Here is a 22982-nt window from a genome sequence, read left to right on the forward strand (position 1 = left end):
CTTTCCTTCGAAGTTACTGCTAGCCGAGCAGCGAAGTGTGCCCTCCAGATGCGAAACATGCACCATAAACGAGTCCATAGTCTTCCTGGTCTTTTCGTGGAATTGAAAAATGGCAGTAAAAATTGAGTAAAATTACGGCAGTCTGAAAAAGCTAAAGGGAAGATTACTAGAATTAACCAGTTATTTTACCCGGATAAAAAGTGCGGAAGGTGATTTCCAGTTTGCTTGTACTGTATCACCAATGTTAATTATGCAGAACTACCGCATATCTCACATAACTATATCAAACGTTTTGAGTCAATTACAACGGGCTAACAAAGAAAATCCGGAAGAAAATATTCAGCAACCGAATTAATCCGTTTGAATGTTTTGGTAGCCTACGTAATATGCTGTCCCAGCACGAATGCTTAGCATTTTATAAAACGAATACTAAAGCAAGAAAAGAACAGAAGAGCACACGTTATAATTCCAAGACGTTGACAGGCTATAACCAAAAGTAGGCTACTGCGCCGCATAACATACAAGTTTGATTTGAAGTTATTATGAAAATAAATTGGTTTGCCGCTGCATATTTTCAAACATGGCGGCTAATGGTGAAAATAAATACAACACAAATGCTACGAGTACTCGACCAATCAGAAATGTTCAGCGCTGCAAGCTCCACCCAAAAGGTTCCTGTACTTTCGGAAAGTACTACCCCCCGAGCAGGAACGTTTTGGGGGGTAAAACAAAGCCCCCAGAACTAAATTTAGACCCTAGTTCCTGCGGTGGAAACGCACTGAGTTCCTCAAAAGGTTCCTAGTTCCGGGGTATAGTTCCTGCGGTGGAAACGCGGCTTTAGTTATATATCTATTGACATTTGCATTTTGAATAAAAAAATTACTCATCATTAAATCCTAAACCAAACGGACTCAAGGTCATTTCACACACACATGGCCCATCCCCCGATGTCTCGGTAGCCCATCCTGAGCGGTTGTTGTGTTTGGCAGACATCCAGACAGAACTCGAGCTCTCAGACTCTGCCAGTAGGACGCTAATTTGTCACATGATTGGTGAAAGAACTATTTAGGGAAAACTCTGCTTTTTTGTTTTCGTTTTAAATCACCAACATTTCGGCAGCGAGCTGCCTTTGTGGAACTACATTTAGGTTACTTGCAATATAATTCACCTGTGAGACAATGCAGATCATGTGACGTTTTATAAACACCTGAATCTACACATAAAATTGAGAAAGAGAACACAAACAATCAAATATTATTAGCTGCGTCAGAGAGATTATTTTTCCAACGGCATTCATACAAATGTATGATAATTGGGCAAAGAACCGGAGTGTACTACTGCAACAATAAAAATGTTACAGGAGATTTGGCAACGACAGTAATGCTGTTGGACTCTAAAAGTGGTGTGTATGGTTTGGAAGGGACATATTTTGAGTTTTGGTATTGGGCTGGCTTATTGGCCATTAGGCTGTTTTTGTCAAGAAGACCTGGTAACCCTGGTCACAGGATAAAAGGGTCCAGAAAGCTTTAGCAAACTAACACTTTCGATTTACCAGCTCTTTTATGGCCTTGATCCTGATAAATTATATATATACAGTATTCATCTGCATTTTGTATTCATTTGTATTCAGCAGTTTAATTATTTGCCAGGGCCCCATTTCACAGAGCTGGATTACTGTGTTATCTAGATAACTGTGCTGAGTAAAACCCGGAACCCTCCCAAAGCTGCAACATGGACTGAAGTAACAATTTGTGCTCCGGGTTTTACTCAGCGCAGTAAACGATTACAGTAAACAGCACATTGACAGCCTCTTAATTTACCGGTAGAAATATACAACTGTGCAAAAACATCAGAGGCAGCAATGGTGCAGGACTCAACAGAAAATGTGTGTGTACAATAATAGTTTATTGACTGTGATTGTATAGAGTACTTACATATTTACACATTCACCTGGAATTATGCTCACAGCTAAATTTAAAAAAGGGAATGGGGAGGCAGGCATCCAAAACTTGTAAAAATAAAACCTGGATTTATAATCTGTGTATAAAAATGAGCATGTATGGATATGTGGTGAAATATACTGCTCCGCATATCCTTATTCAAAATCACACCCAAGCAATTCAATTCTCATGGTGATTGTTTTCTGCCACCGTCGAGGGATAATTCTTATGAACCGTGAAAAGATTGGAGGGTAGATGTAGTTTTTCATGTGGCCGTTGTTGTCCTCGTTTCCAGGAAATATCTGTATGGATTAAAATAACCACATTGGTTCAAACAGATTGTTGAGCCAGACTGCGCAGATACTGCACCAACAGAGGTTATTCCCCAGGATAATGAAAGAAAGGACCAGCTTTATCACAAACCTTCTGATCAAAGTCATCTTCATCCTCCTTGTATTTTATCCAGGTTTTTCCATCTTTGCTGTATTCTATGGTATATTCTGTCACGTACATCTCTGTGCCCATGGACTTGGCGCCCTGGGTAACAATGCCAGTGATTTTCTTTACGTCCTTCAGTTCAACCTGTAGCCACTGCTGCATGTTGTTTGTCTGTTGATGCAAAAAAAAAGGGATATTAGTTGATTACAGAGGTGGAGATGAGAGTCTACCAGCAATGCATCATGCAGCACAGGATAATGATTGCGTGCAGCTACCTTGGCCTGCCAGGCATTGACCGCCCCTTGTTTATTGAGACGAGCGAACCAAGGTTGCCAGGGGCCAGCGAACCAGCTGGAAGCCACAGAGCTGGCTGTGATCTGAAGGTCACTGATCCGCCCACTCTCCATTCCCAAAGGCACAGAGCATCCTGCCGATATATAAAAATACGATTAACGCATTGCCATGACAATGCTCAATATACAGTGCAGTGCATAAGTCTGTGGACAGTGACACAATTATAGATTACATTCAACAGGTAAATCTCCATTATCCGTTGTTTTGTGTCGATCCAGTGTGCTGGAGTACAGAGCCAAAACAATAAAAACAATGTCACTGTCCAAATATTTATGCACAGCACTGTACACCCAATAACATTACTGGTAAAACATACATTTTTTAAAACTGATATTCACTCATCTATTTATATTTTATTTTTAGCAATAGCATTGTCATGTGAGTACATATTTTGCAAACGGTAAAAAAAAAAAAAGGCTTTGGTTTTAAAATATATATTTGTGTGGCAAGTGTGCAATGAACTGTCAAAAATATATGGCCAAGCCAGGGAGCAGAAAGCGCTTGAGGTGTACATTCTTCCCTGAAGAACATTTATTCTACTAGAAAGCCAGATTGCATGGTAGCATTTGGCATTTAGAGTCTCTAAAGAGAAAAGATCGATTCAAGCGTCATTCTTTACTTCTTTTTATCACTTTAACTTTATAATATTTGTCACTGTGACACAAAATCTGTAGTTCCTGAAATCACCTTCCCAGTTTTTTTAGGACACAGATTATCAAACAGGCTTTTCATTCACCTACAAAGGCAAGCTATTACACTCCCTTGCTTTGTAAGGTGTCTGTATGAATGCTTACATCTGTAAAATAAAAATGAGCCAATTCATAGAATGGAAAATAAGGGAAAGCGTGATTTCTTGTCAAGTCCATAACATACCGTCCAGTTCACATCCATAGTACTCCAGGCGCACCGTTGGCCTATTATAGGATTGGGTGGGAATGAGACGAACAAAACGACCAATCAAAGGAGGGAAGAAGGTGTTTTCTTTGACCTCATGATAATTTTCATTCGCCGTAAAGGTCTGGAGAGGGAACAAAAAAAAACGAAACATTACAATGTTACCCGTGAACGCACTTCCCGTTCCATTGATCGCGCACAGTGACGCACGGTCGCGTTCGCGATGGCTCGAGGATCGCTCACCTTTCTGTTGCTGATTCCTTTGTAGACAGTCCACTTCCTCCTGTCGGTGCTGTAGGAGATTGTGTACTTCTCCACATAGTGAGAGGTGAACAGCTGCTTTGCACCCTGTGTGGCCACTTTGCTGATCACCACCGGCCTCTGAAAGTCCACCTAGGGGTGGGGGTGGGGGGGTGGGGGCAGACATGGTCAAGTTTCCCCTTAGTTTCCCCTACAGGGGCAAAAACCAGTCTGTGGTGTGGGGATGGCTGGTTTAAGCAGCCACACCTGCCCTGGGTCAAGCTAATTAGACCTGGCCAATTGGATAATTGGTTAAGAATTAGATAGTTGGCCAGGCTAATTGGACCCAGGAACAGGAGTGGCTGCACCTGTGCGTAGTGAGGTAATCACTGCGCACAGGTTAAATCTGCCATCCCCACTCACACGGGGAGAGCTCTGTCATGACAGGTTTAACATCTGCTCCTCGGCTATAACATCTTGCCGACCCTTGTAAATAAAGCTGGACTGTTGGAACATCATCTCCCTGTGTCTCTGTGCTGGAGGGCCCCAAGGAAAGCCACTTCGGTGGCCTGTGGCAGGCGTGTTTGCCACAGTGGCGCCCAACGTGGGGCTTCTCCGGCAGAGGAAAGAGGCACAGGAGGGCCAGCCAGGAAGCACACTGGAGGAGGGACGGCTGAGGTGTTCCCGACAGGGCTTCGGGCGGATCCTCCAGGCCAGAAGCAGGGAGCGGGAAATGACAACGGAGGGGAAGGAAGCAATCCTCAGCTGGGATGCTGGGGAGCTGGACCTGGCCAGGAAGGCAGGTCAGCTACGGGCGGTGCACAAGAAGTGGTCGCGCCGTGAGCTGGACTTGGCCGGGAAGGCGGGTCAGCTACGGGCGGCGCACGAGCGGTGGCCACGCCGTTTTGCTTCCTTTTTTGGTCCGTTTGTTGTTTTAGTTTGTTGTTTTTGGCCTGGTTGGTTTGCCCGGAGCCCATGAGGGGGTAAGCTTGCAGCCGCCCGCCAGCAGAGCCGACTGGCGGCCACCACAGCCACGAGGGTTCCTGGTCCCCAGCGCCACAAGAAGGCCAGCCCACCAGCCCACCAGCCCAGCCACCCCACCACAGCCCCTGGAACAGCCCAAGCCGGTGACGGCCCCACCCGCCAGCAGAGCAGCCCAGGACTTCCTGTGCTCCGGGAGGGAGGAGGAAGAAGGGCTGCCTTGTCGTCCGGGGGAGGGTCACAGCATGTACTGGACTGTTCCGGGGCCACCCACCCTGACTCTTTAGTGGAGTGTTTTTGTTTTTTGTCTTTTGCTTTGTTGGGAGTGCGGGGGTGGGGGGTGGGGGGTGGGGGGTGGGGGGGGGGGGTGGGGGGGGGGGGGGGGGTAGGGGGTAGGCTTCAACCAGGGATTGTCCCTGGCCTCAGTTTGGCGTTGGGGGTATGTGGTGTGGGGATGGCTGGTTTAAGCAGCCACACCTGCCCTGGGTCAAGCTAATTAGACCTGGCCAATTGGATAATTGGTTAAGAATTAGATAGTTGGCCAGGCTAATTGGACCCAGGAACAGGAGTGGCTGCACCTGTGCGTAGTGAGGTAATCACTGCGCACAGGTTAAATCTGCCATCCCCACTCACACGGGGAGAGCTCTGTCATGACAGTTTTAACATCTGCTCCTCGGCTATAACATCTTGCCGACCCTTGTAAATTACATTACATTATAGGCATTTAGCAGACGCTCTTATCCAGAGCGACGTACAACAAGTGCATAGGTTTCATGATGTAGAGGCGCAAAAGAAACACTAGAGTGAAGTAAGGATCGTAGTGCCAGAAGTGACCACATCGATCAGGACTCCAACCCTGTAGAGTAAGCTTGTTCAGCAAGGAAGAATCCTACCAAGTACAAACTAGCACTGGAATCACACCTAATCATACAAAAACAATCCTGCCAGATACACTAACAATCAAATTATCCTAGCTAGGTACAGCTGGACTGTTGGAATATCTCCCTGTGTCTCTGTGCTGGAGGGCCCCAAGGAAAGCCACTTCGGTGGCCTGTGGCAGGCGTGTTTGCCACACAGTCCAAATCCCAAATGTCATGTTTCATTGTGAGTGTCAAGCACTTGCGGTCAGGTCAACTGGTTGTGTAATCCCTTGGTTGCGCATGCTTTGTCATTTGTGCAAGTACTTTTTGTGCAATTTTACCAAATTAACTAAAATGACATTTGGAGGACAGAGCTTTCATATGAAAAACGGTATCACTACCTTAGTCATTCAACATGTAAGGCAAAATTATAAAACGACATCTCATCATATTATAAATCTGCACACACCAACACAAATATCCCATCAGATTATAAATCTACACAAATTTCCCATCAGATTTTGAGTCTATACACGTCTATACAAATATCCCAACAGATTATAAATCTGCACAAATTTCCCATCAGATTCTAAATCAATACACATCTATACAAATATCCCATAATTTCCCCAAAATCTTATTTTGTCAAAGATCAACCAGGAAGTTGCCTTTTTAGCGTACCTGGATCCAGTTTCCATCGTCCCGGTCAGTACTCCAAGCGTTGTATTTACCTGAGTTCTGAAGCCTTGCCAAATGTGGTTTCCACTCTCCTTCAACAAAAACATAGATGAGAAACAGAGTACAGCAGCCACTCAGTCCATCTGACAGTGACTGAGTAGTTTTCATGAGAATACCCAAGATCATTTGGCCTGATTCATTCAAAAATATATGAACATGAAATATTTTTCCTGACCGGCTCCAGGTAAAAAAGAGATGTACTTATGAATAAATTTGGGTAATCTTAATGCACAGTGACAGTATTTTGGACGTTGTTCAGACAGTGATGTTGTATTTTCAATTATGCAAGAAAAAGCACCGTGTGCAAGTGGGCGTGCACACACACACACACACACACACACACACACAAAAACATACGATGGAGGTAAAACATTTCGTACCTGTGTAGTGAGAGGCTGTGATCTGTGAGTCTTTCACACTCTGCGAGATGAGGCCCAGTGGATGTTCACAGGCTGCCAAACGGAGGGGAAAAAAACAACAAAGAATTCAAATCTGAGGCCTTCGGGAAAGGCAACCAGCATTCCACACTGACCGGTGCATTTATCAGTCTCTTAATGAGTCGCGAGGGGGGGGGGGGGGGCTGTTTGGGAGTTTTGAGTTTTGCCCTTACACTCATCTATAACCAGGAACAGCGTCTGCATCCCCCTCTGCTGCAGGTCCCCCACCTCCGTCTCCAGCTGCCACAGGCCAGGCTTCGAAGGCTCCATTTCCAAATCCGCAAAGCCGCCTGGGGGGAGAAGACCGAAGTGAGAAGGGCACCGAACGCATGAGGCAGAGAAACGGCTCTTTAAGAAACCAGCCCCAAATTAAGCAGGAAAATACTAAATACGCACAACATCTTTTTTTAAATCAAATAGTCAGGGCAGTGTTTCATATTACAGGTTACATAAGGCATATAATGTCCAGGAACTTAAAAGCTGTGACAGAGTGAGGGAGTGAGAGAGAGAGAGAGAGAGAGAGAGAGATAGGGAGGGAGAAAGAAGAGAGATAGAGAGAGAGAGAGGGGTAGGGAGGGAGACAGAGAGAGGAACGGAGGGAGAGAGGGAGAGAGGGAGATACAGTGATCACAACAAACCGGGAAGCAGTGGGAAGACTCCTTGGCGGTGGTCCTTCGTCTGTTTGTCCAAGAAGGTCTGTCCATGGAAATGAATGCTGTGGAAGTCCTTTGGAGACCCCATGTTAATTAGGTGCCACCTGACCAGCTTCGTGGTGTACATCCTGAGTCCTTTCAGACTGAATATAATTCCATTTATGGCTGGAAAAACAATTTAATTTATGATACAATCCAATTTTACAAGATGCCCATATTTCCCCAAAGTCTTCATCTAATGCAGTTTTGCTAGGAAAGTAATTATTTTATAACATTTTGAGTAAGTTTCAGTACAATTTTCATTTACTTAATTGCGATGGCTATATCTACTGCATATGCCTTGTTAATTAACACTGATATCATAATGAATAATTAAGTATGATTTATTTCCAGAAATGACAAGCATAAAAAGGCAATAAAACAACCACAGTTCAGAAGGCGTTGTACCAGGGAAATGGATGTTCTGTGTGAACTGGGGGTCCAGCACGGCCCTCCTGTGTTTCCTCTGCATCTTCTCCATGTTCCTCTCGTAATACCAGCTCTTGGTTTCGTCGAATGTCATGAAGAGAAGGACGAAGTCGCGCTTCTGGGCCAACTCCTGGTCCTTCTCCAGAGTCCCCTTGCGGCAGACCAGCAGGGGCCCGATCAGCCCTGAGTGTATGTCCTTCTCCTGCGAACGAAAGCGGAATGAGTCACCATCCCATTTCCAAAGATAACAGGAAATTATCAGGAACCATACGTTCAAAAAAAGAAGTGCTACCAGTAAAATATATTTTGAATATCGATCAGTATATTCCAACGAATTACATTTGATCTTAAAGCATGTGTACTAATACAGTTTTGATAACTACAATTTAGTAATTTCGCAGATGTTTTTTTTTTTTTTTTTTGCCAAAGGGTAAAAAGCATATTTCAAATGAAAAGCTAACACCACTAGAGCTAGAGATAGTAACAATATAAAAGTACCAATCATAAAAGTTCCACCATCAGTGTGCATGCATCGAGACCTATGCGATAAAGGGGGAGCAAATCTTTAGCCTGCAAAGCTAACATTAGCATTGGTAACACTGAGCTATAGCCTGCAAAGCTAACATTAGCATTGGTAACACTGAGCTGGAGCTTGCAAAGCTAACAATAGCATTGGTAACACTGAGCTGTAGTCTGCAAAGACAGATTTTCCAGTGTTTGCATTTTAAATTGCTAGAATAATATATATGAACTGGAATACAATCTGTTTTGCGCTGTATTAAAACATGATAGAAATCAATTTCTGAAATCAAATTATAAAATGACACGACTCTATTTAGACCAGTGCTGTGATGGTCTAAATTTTCTCAGCACGAAGGGCACCCTTTATGGACAGTATACACAGTACTCACTGGATTCACACCAGAATGATAGGCCCACGTCCTGCAGTCCGAATCATCAGACTTCGGCCCAAACCTTATATCCGCCTTCCAGATGTAAGTGTATGTGCTATCGGGCTGAACCTCATTATCCATCTTATACCAGTGAGTAGAGTCGTCATCGTACTTCAGACCTTCCGTTTGCTTTGTGTAGGAAACGCCGTGGGAATGCAACGAATACGGTCTGCTGGCCAGGTTTTTAAAAACAACCTGGGGAACACAGAAAGCGATTAAATCATATTCATAGTCATCCAGATAAAATGTATGCGCATATATAGGAATGTAGTGTGGTATCCTGAGGTGTGAATTCACTTTACACGAGAGTCTCCTTTAAAGTATTGCATTTGTCTTTCTAAAATACAACACACATTTTCACACTTTGAAAATTCCCACTGAAAGCTTCCTCAAAATGTACTGCACAGTGAATCACTGTGATAGTTGGAAGATTGTACAAGCCCACATACTGAATGCATGCTTTCTTTATACAGAGAGTTTATATTGCTCTGCCCCTTTAACTTTCAGCACTGTGACTAATTGAATCCTGGTAAATAATATTGCTTTAGAGGTCACGGACATGTAATGCTGTCTTTGCCAATGCAAATTTTAGTGCTTTCCAATGTGCCACCATTAAATCTCACATGTAGTTGTGAAATGAACCGCACACAAGCTTGCAAGCTTTTTTTCATTAGTGGTAAGACAATATGCAATATGCTCGTAATACATACATACAAATAGCGTAATACATTTTTCTTCAATATACTGTGATCAGAATAAGATTTACCTAGGGAACTGCAACCAGTATGTTTAATGGTATTTAACTGTATTTCTGTGTAAAAAAAAATAGAAAAAAAAGTAGCAATTTTTTGACACGGCCTGTCAAATACATCACAGTGGTGTATCGACGTACCACGATGGTCTGATCGACCTCAGCCTTTATGATCGGACCCAGGAGTCCGAGGTGTTCATCCACCTCTCCTCTGTTCTCTGGGGTGTTGAAGGAGCTATCCAGGTAGCTCCGGAAGACAACTTTAGTGAACTGCGTTGGCTTATCATTAATGTTTGTTCTCTCCTGTCTCCTGAAAAAAGGAAATAAGGTTTAAACATAGGGGTCAAGGGCAAGGCACAATTGAGTTCTCCTGATTGGCAGAGGTACATCATTGAGACAAAATACATACAAATGGGTAAAGTGAGTCTGAAAAGCCCATTGCCATGGAGTACCTTTGCCCGTATCCTGCGTAATCCCATTCAACTTCTTCCGCGGCAATGAAGTAAGTCTTCGCGTTCTCTCCCGCCACTTTTAAAAGGTACTTCGTAGAGTCATCCATATCTTTCAAGTCGTTGGGCTGGCTGTACGGGTCTTTGTAATCTACATACTCGTATTCATCCCCGGGGTTGTCTTGAGGAATATTGTGATAGGGATCTTCATTCGTCTGCAGTACGAATAAGTCATAGTCGTTGAAATCCCGTCTCGGCACACCTATAACGATGGACTTTGAGGACAGGTCCTCCTCGCTGGTGATGGGCCTGGAACCCCTGGGGGTGAGCGCGGGAGGCTTGCGGCCCCTTGGAGAGATCCCGCTGCTGGGCTGGGCCTTGTAGACCTTCTTCTTCCTCGTTTTCATGTTGTTTGTACTTGCGGGCCACTTTCTTTTTTTGCCCTTCTTCTTGCGTTCATCCTCTCGTTTGGTGTTTGAGTCGTTCCCGCTCGACTTGGGCTCATCTCTGGTGTACTTGGTCATGTTTCCAGGAACCTCCATGGGCACCAGCTGGTGTCCACCCTCATAACTCCAGTGCTCCTTCTGGAGATCCAGGGATTCGGTGAGGATGGCCTCCTTGGTGTTGTTCTTCAGGTAGATCACCACTTCCTCTCGGCTCTCGGACACGTTCTGCTTTGAACTGCTGTGGAGGTCCTCCTCAGATTCCGAGGAGGACCCCAAAACTGCAAAGGAGACATTGCCTACGTGGGGATCCCCAATGTGCCCTACCTCTCGAGACACATCTGTGTAATTCTGGGACAATGTGATGTTTGTCAAGTCAGGGGAAAATGTAACGTTTCTACCCGAAATTACCTCTGTGTAATTCTGTGATGATGAGACGTTTGTCAAGCCAGGGGAAAATGTAACGTTTCTACCCGAAATTACCTCTGTGTAATTCTGTGATGATGAGACGTTTGTCAAGCCAGGGGAAAATGTAACGTTTCTACCCGAAATTACCTCTGTGTAATTCTGTGATGATGAGACGTTCGTTAAGGAGGGGGAAAGCGTAACATTTCTACCCAGAATTATAGAGGAGCCGTTCTCTCTTTCAGAGCTGGGCTCCTCCAATGTGTAAATGTGCTCAAAACTAGGAGCTTTGTTTCCAACATCCTGAACAACCTCATCCTGTGAGGTTGACGCTACAGTCTCAGGGGACGTTTCATTGTCTGACTGTGGTTTCAGAAGCGCCGGGCTTCTTACAGAAGCGTAATCCGTTCTGTTCACACCTGGCATTGAGGTTGCCTCCACATGCAGGGTATAGTTCATTTGCGCAGTGCTGTTACTGATTTTCACAGATAGGTTTCCATTGTTTGTACCATTAATGTTGTGAATTTCAACCGCAGGTCCGGTGGTGTTCAAATCTTTAGGACAGCTGGCGCCGCACGCCGTATTTTCTGAATTCAACATGGCGCCCTCTGAACCCAGCAATATCTTCTGATGCTCAACAGGGAAGGTGAGAGCAGGGGAGATGCTATACAGCACTCCAGCTTTTGGATGGTCCTGGTGGTTTATCACCATCACTTTGTCATTATCAGTGTGGATTTCCACAGAGGCCCCACCACCATCCAGCAACACAAAGTCTTCTTTGTCCGCATTGTCCATCTCTACCAGAGTGCTGTGGGAGGGAAGCTTTGACAGGGGCACTGCGTAGGAGAAGGAAGTGATCCCTGTGGTTCTGTCCTCGGACACCTTTGCTGTTGTGTTCCGCGTGTGTGAGGTGCTTGCTGGATCTGGAGTGGTTTCTCTCTGGTTCACTCCAGAGCTCCCATTCAGCTGGCTTAGCGACGTCGCATTTGCTACACTCTCCACAGCGTGAGTGATCTGGCCGGTGATGTTGGTCTCCAGGGTTAACGCGACAGTTCGATCTCTCTGCACATGCAGCTTGGTTGTCTCAGCCACAGTGTCATTAGTGAGTGCATTTTTAACATTAGCATGCAAATGACCTGCAGTTTCATTCAGTTTCCTTGTCATATTCCTACTTCCGTTAAATGATCCTGCCATCGTTACATTTTCATCAACCATTGCCTTGGCCAATGACAAATTTGTTGGTATCTTTTCAGACCCTAGTACTGGGCGTGTTCGGTTCTGTGAGGTGGTAGAGGAAGAGAGACTTTGATTCTCAGTAGTGTTTTTAGTTGGGTAGACCTGATCACCATAATCAAACAGAGTAAGGTCCAACAATTCCACATCGTCTGCCGGTCCTTGCGATTTGTTTTTGAACGTCCGAAGGTCAAATCCGAGTTCTTCCGCATAGTACGCCGTGAACTTGTCAGGTTCCGCTGGTTCTCTCGCATTCTTCTTCATTTTTTCTTCCTCCTTCCTTCTTTCTTCCTGTTCCTTTAGTGCCTGCATGTCCTCGGGCTGCCATATATTCACAGAAAACTCTGCCTCAGCTTTATCAGTGTCTTCGTAATAATAGTCTCTGTAGCACTCGAGGTCTTTGAACTTCAATCTCATTCCCTCTTTGGCCTCATAGGAGTTTAATGATGACATGAGCCAGTGGCCTACAGGAGAAGATACACATCATTAGCATTGACAGGCTGTTGAATTCCAGATATGCATTAGCTAAGCACAATTGAATGCTATTTTCTAATGAACAGAGTTCACCAAAAGCACTTTTCTCTAAAACAATCAACGGGTCTCCTTAAAAATTATTTTATCTTTACAGATCAGTAGTTGTTTAAGGTCAGCCTTAAATGACAAGGCTTTCCCTACGGCAATAATTCAAATTTTTCTTGCCAAGAGAAGCTGTTATGGAAAATGAAAAAAATAGAAATATGAATAAAACAATGAATGAAATGACTACTTGTGAACCCAATTACAAACTAACTAAGGAAATCTGTGGTAGATTGCATGGTGGGGTATACAGGACCACAGCTATGAATTCTTAGGCCCAGGACAAAATATACTGGGAGGGCCCCCCCACACAAATACATTTTCTAACAAATTAAATATAGTGACACCCCTTATCCTGGGCCCGGGACAAAGTGTCCCAGTTGTCCCCCTCTATCTGCATCCCTGTCCCTAGGTATGCTAGGCATACTAATTGAATAGGTTTGAAAACATGTTAAAATACATATATTATCAGTACACTTCACAATCTAAAGGCAAATATGCAAATTATTGCCATTTCAAGACATTGCAATACATTAAACTGCAGTTAAATATATTACCATCATATTTGCCACATATTTCCCAATATATTGTGGCAGTTCAGTATTTTGTTGAAGAATCCTTGGTGCAAATTAATGGCTGCCAGAAAGTGGGCTTATAATAATGACCGCTTGTCCACAGGCACAGACTGACTCACCAATATTATCCATGTTCATGGTGATGGTCTCTCCAGACATGGGAAAGAGGCTCAGGATGTCCTCGGTACCGTCGTTCAGCTCGAAACTGTGACCGTGCCAGGTGGCGGTCTGAATGTGGTCCTGGTCTCCGACGCTGGACATGTGCCAGGTCACTATCTCGCCATTGCAAAACCCCAGAACCTGCCCGCTGTCATATACGTAGCCGTTTATTGCTATCGAGATGAAAACAAGAACAAAAAAAAAATTCAATCAGGTTGAAATAGAAATGAAGGAATAGAAGTTAACACTTAACACTCAAAAAAATTCATACCTATAAATCTGAACTGAAACCAGCTGAGCATAATGATACTCACAATGCATGACATTTGAGCTGTAAAATTCCGGGTCTGCTTTGTTCACTTTTGAAGGGTCGCCACAGTAAGACTTGATGTTGTCCTCAATGTACCAGCTTTTGTTCTCATCAAAAACAGCCAGAACTGCCTGCTGCTCCTTGTCAGCCTTCAACTGTCAAAGCAAAGTTTATTGACTGTCATATCAACAAAAAAAAACATGTAGAGTTGTTCTATGCAGGGCTGCTGGGAAATTCTTGGATCTGGGACAAAATATTAACATATTATTCCCGGACCTAGGACAATAGTATTTACCACAAGTTCACAGACCATTTGCCCCCCAAATCCGCTGCAGGTTAAGTACCTTGCTCAATGGTACAATGGCATTGTCCTACCAGGGAATTGAACCTGGGACCTTTAGGTTACAAGGCCAACTCTTTACCCACTATACAACACTGCCGCCCATATGGGTCCCGGTTACCTGTATGTTCTTCTTGTTGAGGGACTGGCTCTTGCAGATGAGAAGGGGTCCAATGAGACCAGAGGCGATGTCCCTGGGCGTGTCCACAGCACTGTGGTACATTCGGGTCAGGCACCTGGAGTCACTGCCGGTGGGCTCGTTTTCCTCCAGGACCTTCCACTCGTAGGTGCGAGTCTCCCCCGGCTGCACTGCACTGCTCTGGTTGCCTTGGAAAAAAAAAACAAGGAAGGAACACCCAGCGCTCAATACTGCTCCCAGGAAGGCCGTCTGCAGACAACAATGTTTCAGTAAAGCTCAAGCTTTTCTTTCACAAACAAGACAAATCCATCATCACTGGTGTAAAATCATGATTAGGTTACATAACATAGGAAACATGCACTGCTGGCTGACATCATGAAAGGAACAGGTGGAGGTAATAGACAATAGAAAACAGGTTATAGAAAACCCCCATGTGGACAGTTTTTAAAGGAATGTGGAGTTGATTGCGTTGCCTAATCAGAAGGGGAACGTTCGTACCTCCCTCGGGATAGCTGGCTCCCTCTTCAGCTTTATTAATGGTCAGTCCGTGTGGGTAGATGCTGTACGGTCGACTTGCCATGTTCTTGAAGACGATCTGCGGGGGCAGACCGCACACTGAAGGTGATGCTGCCTCACTGATACTTGGCGTTACATTAATTTAGCAGACGGCTAAAGGCTTTTATCCAAAGCGACGTACAAAAGTGCATATCAAGGTCATTGGAACACCTACAAAACACAGGTTTGATAAGGTACAATATTCATTTTGTACAGCTATTCATAGCCAAGAACACAGTCCAGTTCACACAGTGAACATTGTTCTGACCTAATCTATGCTAAGTCAAACTAGGGGGCAGTACAAGCTACAACATTAGGACCATAATACTAGGTTCAATAAGTGCTGGAATGGAGGTACGTGTAACATGAGTGGCATGAAAGAGGGGAATTTAAGTGAAATGATTCGCAGAGTGGTGGCAGTTATAGGTCCAGGCATAGTCTGAAGAGATGTGCCTTCAAACCATGGCGGAAGATGTGTAATGAGGGAGTGGTTTGAAGAGGGACAGGGACTTAACATAACATAACATAATGACGAGAACAGGCTATTGAGCCCAACGATGCTCGCCATTTTCCTAAGTAAATTAGTGCTCTGATTACCTACAGACTAGATAGTGTCTAACTCTGTATCAAGCCTAGTCTTGAAAACCCTCAGAGTTTCTGCCTCCACTACATGACCTGGCAGGCTATTCCTCACATTGACTACCCTCTGTGTTCCACCACTGGGGAGCTAGGGTGGAGAAGCACCATGATAGGGCCACACAGCCATTAACCACATCTGACAGAAAGCAGAATTCGACACGGAGGATCGCACCTTCACCACGTCCCGGATCTGAGCTCTGATCACGGGACCCAGGACCCCCGTCTCCATCTTCCTCTGCTTGTGCTCCAACCTGGCCGTGAACTTGTCGTCCATGTACTGCGTGAAGACCGCCTTCTTGTACCGCCTGCCTATCCGGTCCGGACTGCTCCGCAGGTATTTCGCCCTGTATTCGCTGCGGGACAGTAACGCACAGAGAGCAGGTAAGGGGGGACCATCTCTGTGGACCGTTCCATGGACCATAAATGAGAGCAGGAACCCACTTGAGCTCACCTGTCGATGTAGTCGGGCATGTTGGGCGCGTAGTCCCAGACGACTTCCTCAGCGGCGATGTAGTAGGTCCACTCCTGACTCTGTATCCTCTGTTGGATGGTCAGTTTTCGGATGGGCGCAGCGATTCCCTCACAGGTCTGAACATTCAGGTATCCATGCATTCCAGCTGCAGTTGGACATAGAAAGCAATAATATTTCTGCTTTATGCACATCATATGAGGTTTTGCCTAGGATTCATTTTGAGTTACTATGGGTAATATAATATTTCGGCGAATATTACACTTAGTGACAGTAAATGGGCCTCAGTGCCCATTTTTTGGCCATACTGGTGATTTTGTACTCCTGAGAGTAACTCTGATGCTCTCCACCGCTGACCCTAGCCCTTACCCTCCATGTGTCGGCTGACGTACGAGGACAGCAGCCACCGGCCCGGGTGGGAGCAGGTCATGTTGGCGCTGGTGGCGGTTCCGCTGATGAGCCCCACAGACGAGACCCTGTGCCCCATGTGCAGCATCACCTGCCCGTTGAAGTGGACGGAGAAGAGCTCTGGCTGGGAGCTCATGCCCAGCAGGTGCCAGCTCATCGCGGTGTGGGCACAGACTTTCAGACCTGGGGGGGACGGGCGATGGGCGCCGAGAAGGAGACGGAGCAAAGATCTCACTCTCAGGCACAAGATATTTCAACCCCAGGTGTACGCACCTTACCACCTTGGTTATTTTAAAGGGAAAGAGATATGCATTTTGATGGTGATTTTAAATTGTTCAGCGGCTTCAGTATAAACCCGGGGATTATGATGGATTTAAGAGGTGGCTAGACTGGCACAATAAGAAAAAAAAAACCCAGTAAAACCTTCCAAACATGAACACAGCAGCCAAGCAAGAGCCATTGACTGGATGTATGAGTCTGGATATATATTACATTGTAGATATGCATGTCAAGCAATATCACATGTTAAATAATAACCGCATAGTACACAAAATACATTTTTCAGAGCTGAACCCAGAATGTTACTAAACAATGAAATGGAAAAGCCGGAAACACCATCATGCTGTGTGGTCATTCTTGACTGTGTTGTTCTGTGACCTACCGGGTATGGTGCCATTGGTGTAGCCATTGATGGTGTACTTCACAGGGCCACTAGGGGGCGTGCTCTCTGTTGTGTACCAGCTCTTACTTTCATTAAACACGCCGAAGAGGAGAACATACTCCTGGAAGAAATGAATCTGCTCTCCTTTGTCATTGAGGCTACCTAGAAAGGTGAATGATGAGGGTGACATTTGCTGAGACAGATTTCATGCCGGACAGGTGCTAAAGCTAAAAGTAAAACCACTTTCTCATGACCTCCATCAGCATCAGGTAGCTACCATTTTGTGTCTGTCTGTCTATCTGTCTGTCCTTCTGTTAACAAGTAATAAATGTAACTGTAAATGTAGTTACATTGCAAATGTAAATGTAATATTTTGTCATCGAAAAAGTCAAAAGTCATAAAAACAAGATTTTAAGACACATTACAAAACTGAAACATTTTTTAAGGTAGACATATTTTTTGTTTTTTTGCAGCGAATTGTCAGCTTGTGTCCAAGGCAGGACATTCAGAAGCCCATACCTGCTTTACACACCAGCATGGTACCAATCAGTCCCGAGTTGTAGTCTCTGACGATGTCGTAGTGGGAGATGTAGTTATATGTAACACAGGGGGGGTCCTCCTCTTTTGGGGACACCTCAGGGGTCACCTCCCAATAATATGTGTGCTCTTCCCCTGGCAGGACCTGGTCGTCTTCCTTCTCAAACAGGGAGGTGTTGTCAAAGTACAGAGAACCTGAGGAAGTTACAGTCAGAGCACGTTGGACTCACTCTGCCATCTGAGCATCAACCCAGGAAAAAAAGCTCCTTCACATTAAACTGTGCTCTGTTCACATCTAACTGTCAATCCACAACCATACTTTCATATGTGTGTATGTGTGTGTGTGTGTCCAAGTTGTGTGTGCATACATATTGAGTTCTCTCTTTCGAACACTCTCAATAATATTGAAATTAAGGTATTTTTTTATCAAACCATTCTTCAGAACTATGAAGCACAGGAACCTGTGGACTTCAGCATCTCATCTTGGGACATTCGGTCCTGGTTAAAGTGTACCCAATGAAGTCAAACATGGCTGTTTGTTTTTTTCCCAATTTGTGTATTTAACTGAATGAGTAACATTCAAATACAGGGAGAACCAATGTTTTTTTTGCCACTGAACAGCTGCAGATTTCATGAAGGTATCAGGCCCACACCCTGCTTAATGTGGTCTGGAGCTCAGCGTTCCAGGCTAATAAAGTAGAAATTGTGCAACGATGGAGCCTGGTACCAGGCTGGTACATTCTCCGCCTTGGCATATTCAGATGGTGCTATTTTTACACTCAAATCTTAAAAAAATAAATAAATAAATAAATAAAAAATCCACAATCCACAAAATGAAAGACACCACGCTCATCTCCCAAATGATCGGGGTTTTGGGGAAAGGCGCAAAAGAAGTCCAGATGTTCTGCGGGGGGGGGGGGGGGGGGGGGGGGGGGGATGTAAAAGTCTTCCCACCATCACCGCACCACCTCACAGCGGTCCCTCACCCTCTGACTGCTTCCCGTAGGCTATCCCATGCGGATGGATGCTGTACGGCTTGTCGGCCATGTTTCTGAACGTGACCACGATGACGTCACCTTCCTGCCCCCTCAGCGTGGGCCCCAGCAGACCTGGAAAACAATGACAGGCAGACAGTGTCTGAATACAAACATAGCTGTTCCCCATGGCGTCCCGAATGGAGGACACATTTCCTTATCCATCAATAAAGACTGGTTATTGACATATATGGGACAAACGTGCTACGTCTCTTTGACAATGCCGAAGACACAAAAGGGCTTTACCTAACCATGGTGGGTGGGCCTTGGCCTGTTTGAAATCAGCGTCATATTCCCTGAACACCACTTTCTTATAGGTGGGGCCTGAGCTGCAAAAGAATGATGGAAAACAGTGATAAATAGTGATAAACCAGCTTATGAACAAGCACAAACAGAAGTGGACAATAACAATAGTCTTTGGTCAATGCCTCCAGTCAAAACAATTCGGTCAATATTTTTACTCTTTAACGAACAAAGTCACACATTTTACAGTTTTTTGAGGAAAGATATGGAAAGCTGTTGATATAAATGCTGTGCTACACTAGTGCTTTCAATTCAATTAAATTCAATTTTATTTGTATAGCACTTCATGCAGAGAACTGTCACAAAGACGCTTTACAGAGCAGCAAGGCAAGAAACAGAGCAACGGAGCTAAAAGACACGAAGAGCAAACAGAGCAATCACCAGGCCTGAACCCCCAAAAGTACATGAGATAAATTTTTAAAAAACTCCCAGTGGGGAGAGACCCTTCAAACGGCGGCAGTTGGGGTGTTAGCTAACCGGAATAATAAAATATCAAATGGTATGGTTCAGTATAGTGCAGTTTAGAGGAGCCGGGTGATGGATCATGAGCTCCATGCTGTGTCAAGGCATGGGCAGGGGAGGAACCGTCAGTTTTTAGTCAGTTTTTATCCCTCAAAAACAACAGCAATGTGAGAGAGGTCCCATCTCACCAACATAAAATTCCACAGTTCCTCCCCATAATTATTTTCAAAAACTACATTAAATGGCAAATGCCTGATATATCACTGATTCAATTCTCCTGGTAACGAAACAGCAAAACAACTTATTAAAGGCAAATTCACAACAATGAAATATTGCACCAATTTCAATCTAGTTCATGTTTGTTCTAGGAAATTGGAAAAGGAAATTGAAAGTTAACTCCAGGAAATTAAGATGAATGCACCAAGCACATGCCAGTGAATAATCTCATGAGGCTGATATAAAAACCCTTTACATCTGTCCAAACAGAACTACACTTTAACCCTTTGAAGAGTAGGTTTTTTTTTTTTTTTTTCCAAAATTCAAAGTCAGTGTTCTAGAACTCCATTGCTTTCGATTACCAGTAGAGCTTGCTACATCAACATCAGAACGTTCAGTCAAGCACATTCTATTCACATTCTACTTGTGACCACACACCTCAAAGGGCCAAAGAGTGCGTTTACCTGCCCTCGTCCGGCGCGGTGTAGCTCCAGTCTATGTGCACAGCGGCGATGTAATAGCGCCTCTCCAGAGCCAGAACTGTGCGGGACAGGAGGCCCAAGAGGCCGAGGAGGCCGAGGAGAACGGGGGCCCCGCTCTGGGAGCGCGGTCTCATGTCTGAGTTTGGAGCTCCAGGTGAAGCCCTCGCAGGGTGAGAGGCAAGGAGATTATAACGCTCCAGAAGAGCTTAGCCCACACTTTATCAGCTCTCTCTCTCTCTCTCTCTCTCTCTCTCCGCCTCAAACACACGCACATACACACGCCCCCCCTCTCCAGACAAACCTCACGTCACATACCACAGTATTTTCTTTAGACGCGGATATGAACCTACGTGCTGTGGACCATTAGTCATTCTCGGTTAACTGTTAGTAGCATGTTGGTCACTTAGTAACAGGGATTTGAAATTAAAAAGTTTTAAGGACACGCAGTGCTGCTATCTGTTCAATCATGATTTAGTGAACAAAGATCACATTTTAACATTCATACTGCATGCATATCTGAAATTAATATTGACTTTATTAAAATCTTTATTTAAATTTTTCAAAATAAAACCTAAGGAGGGATATTGCGGTGAACATATCAATCTTCGTTACTTTCAAGCCTGATTAAGTAAATATTGGTACATCTGTATTTTACATTCTCCTGCACTAGATGCTTATTATTGAAATAGGATATGCTTCTTAAAGATTTAAGGGACATGTCAGTTTCAAAGCCAACTCTGGAAAACTATTTCCTGAAATAAGTAAATGAAACAATTAATTAATGTTGATTAAGTTAATAAATGGCACGATTACACTATGAGGTTGCAAGTGAGAAACGTGGAGAAAAATGTCCAGACAAAAATCAGATGGAAAAAAAGAAAAAAAACACAGATTCAAATTCACAATAATTGTTCTCATGCTTACAGTATAAATAATGTCATCTATGCTTCTCAAGTCGAATGAATTGCTCCAACAGTTTGGCTTTATCTTTATTTTCCTCTAGAGATACATAATGTACTCTCAGATGTACAGCACACACATGAGTGTACCCTTTAACAGATTACACCATGTACCAACTAACGTGTTGTTACAGTTAGACATGTAGAAGGATTATTTATATATACACACATACAAACATATATATTATGTGGACACCTGAACATCACACCCATATGTACTTGTTGAACATCTAATTCCAAAACCATGGTCATTAGAACGGAGTTGCCCCCCCCCTTCGCTGCTGTAACAGCCTTCCCAGAAGATTGGAGGCTTTCTAATAGATTTTGCAACATGGCTGCGGGGATTTGCTTCCATTCAGCCACGGGCACATTAATGAGGCTGGGCACTGATGTTGGGCGATAAGGCCTGGCTCGCAGTCGCCATTCCAATTCATCTCAAATGCATTTGATGGGGTAGAGGTCAGGGCTCGATGCAGGCCAGTCAAGCTCTTCCCCTACCAAACTCAGCAAACCATTTCTTAACGGACTTTGTTTTATGCACGAGGACATTGTCATGCTGAAACAGGAAAGCGGCTTCCCCAAACTGTTGCCACAGAGTTAGAGGTGCACAATCCTCAAGAATGTCACTGTATGCTGTTACGTTAAGATTTCCCTTTACTGGAAATAAGCAGCCCAGCCAAAACTATGAAAAACAGACCCAGACCATTATTTCTCCTTCACCAAACTTTACAGCTGGCACTATGCATTCCACCAAACCCAGATTCATCCATCAGCCTATCAGATTAATATATAATATCATTACATGACAAGCATAATTATGCTTAAAATGTTAGCATTTAAGTTTATGTCTTAAAGCTAATTTTACATGCTTTCTTTTTAAGTAGACAAACAACAGAAAATTTTGTTCCTGGGCACTCATCCTGAAGGGAAGTAATTTCCTTCTCCAGGTAAAGAAAGTAAACCTGAATGGGACTAGGCCTTTGGGCTGTTAATGTGAAATGAAAACAAAATTTGAACTGAATCCAGGTCAAAATCTTAAAAATAAAATCACTAATGCAACTTAATCACATGACAGGAAAAACTGCAACCCCTAGTCAGCTGACATGGCTTTTTTTTTTTAAATAGAGCACTTCCTGGAATACCTATTAGTTAGGCAATATACCAGAAATGATTCCCCACTGACAAAACCATGCTGAGTTTTCTACCCATAACAACTATAAGGCCACCCCCTTGCAGGAAATTATAAAAACTTCTAATCCTCTTGGATTTGAAGTCAATATGGTTATCTTTAAGACTCCTGGTCCGTGCTTCATGAGGAAAATACTTTTCTGAGCTTGGAGAAAGAAGTGTGACGTGAACAAAGATTTATACATGCATAACTCATTACTTAATGTCAGTTAAGTATAGTGGCCATTTTTTCCCTTGTGAAAAGACTCGGCAATTCTAAATGTGATTAGGTGGGATATCTGCAAGACATTTTTATTATACAAATTCACAAATTAATATATTATGAATTAAAATATTATACATATGCTACAGTATATCTGTTAGCTAGGTTGAAAACTGACAGATAAGTGTCCTTTTCCTCATCCATGTATTTAATACCGCCAAAGTACATATTTCATTAATTGTTTACACATTTTTAAGTTTCGCCAATTCAGCTTTCGTCATAATTTGGAATAAAAATCAGCGGAGCGCAGGCCGGCGAGCCGGGTCACACGTGTTGGACGTGCGTGCGGAACGCCCACGTTCCGTTCACTCCGCAGGGCGCCAGGTGACCCAGTGCCGCCTGGGTAAACTGCACCTGCAGCCGTGCCCCGCCTCCTAACAGTCACACCGGCCCGGCAGCCGAGAGCGCCCCCGCGCCCGAGGAATACGGTGTAGCGCGGGGATCATCAGATCTGACCCCCGCAAATCCAGA

At 44.2% G+C, this 22982-nt stretch overlaps 1 protein-coding gene across 1 annotated transcript; it reads right to left on the reverse strand.

The window, feature by feature from the left end:
* Window positions 1-1884: 1884 nt before the first annotated feature.
* f5 (coagulation factor V) lies at window positions 1885-20315 on the reverse strand. Its single transcript, XM_035394216.1, has 25 exons — window positions 20085-20315; window positions 18886-18968; window positions 18592-18714; window positions 17588-17800; window positions 17069-17230; window positions 16369-16590; window positions 15982-16147; window positions 15703-15883; window positions 14835-14931; window positions 14319-14524; window positions 13862-14012; window positions 13508-13720; window positions 10160-12701; window positions 9849-10017; window positions 8915-9151; window positions 7983-8205; window positions 7521-7700; window positions 7056-7172; window positions 6826-6897; window positions 6389-6477; window positions 3870-4019; window positions 3606-3750; window positions 2654-2805; window positions 2364-2549; window positions 1885-2242 (listed from the first exon to the last, which is right to left on the reverse strand). The coding sequence occupies exons 1-25, from the start codon at window positions 20234-20236 to the stop codon at window positions 2096-2098; spliced, it is 6378 nt and encodes a 2125-aa protein (XP_035250107.1). The 5' UTR covers window positions 20237-20315; the 3' UTR covers window positions 1885-2095.
* Window positions 20316-22982: the final 2667 nt, after the last annotated feature.

This window comes from Anguilla anguilla, chromosome 15 (assembly GCF_013347855.1).
Source record: "Anguilla anguilla isolate fAngAng1 chromosome 15, fAngAng1.pri, whole genome shotgun sequence".
Taxonomy (NCBI): Eukaryota; Metazoa; Chordata; class Actinopteri; order Anguilliformes; family Anguillidae; genus Anguilla; species Anguilla anguilla.

Coding starts and splice junctions, on each gene's coding strand:
- f5 (XM_035394216.1), bottom strand. CDS start 20,236: ATGAGACCGCGCTCCCAGAGCGGGGCCCCCGTTCTCCTCGGCCTCCTC. Junction 7,173..7,520: donor AGTCTTCCCACTGCTTCCCG/GTTTGTTGTGAT, acceptor TTCTCCCCCCAG/GCGGCTTTGCGGATTTGGAA. Junction 3,751..3,869: donor AAGGAATCAGCAACAGAAAG/GTGAGCGATCCT, acceptor TTCCCTCTCCAG/ACCTTTACGGCGAATGAAAA.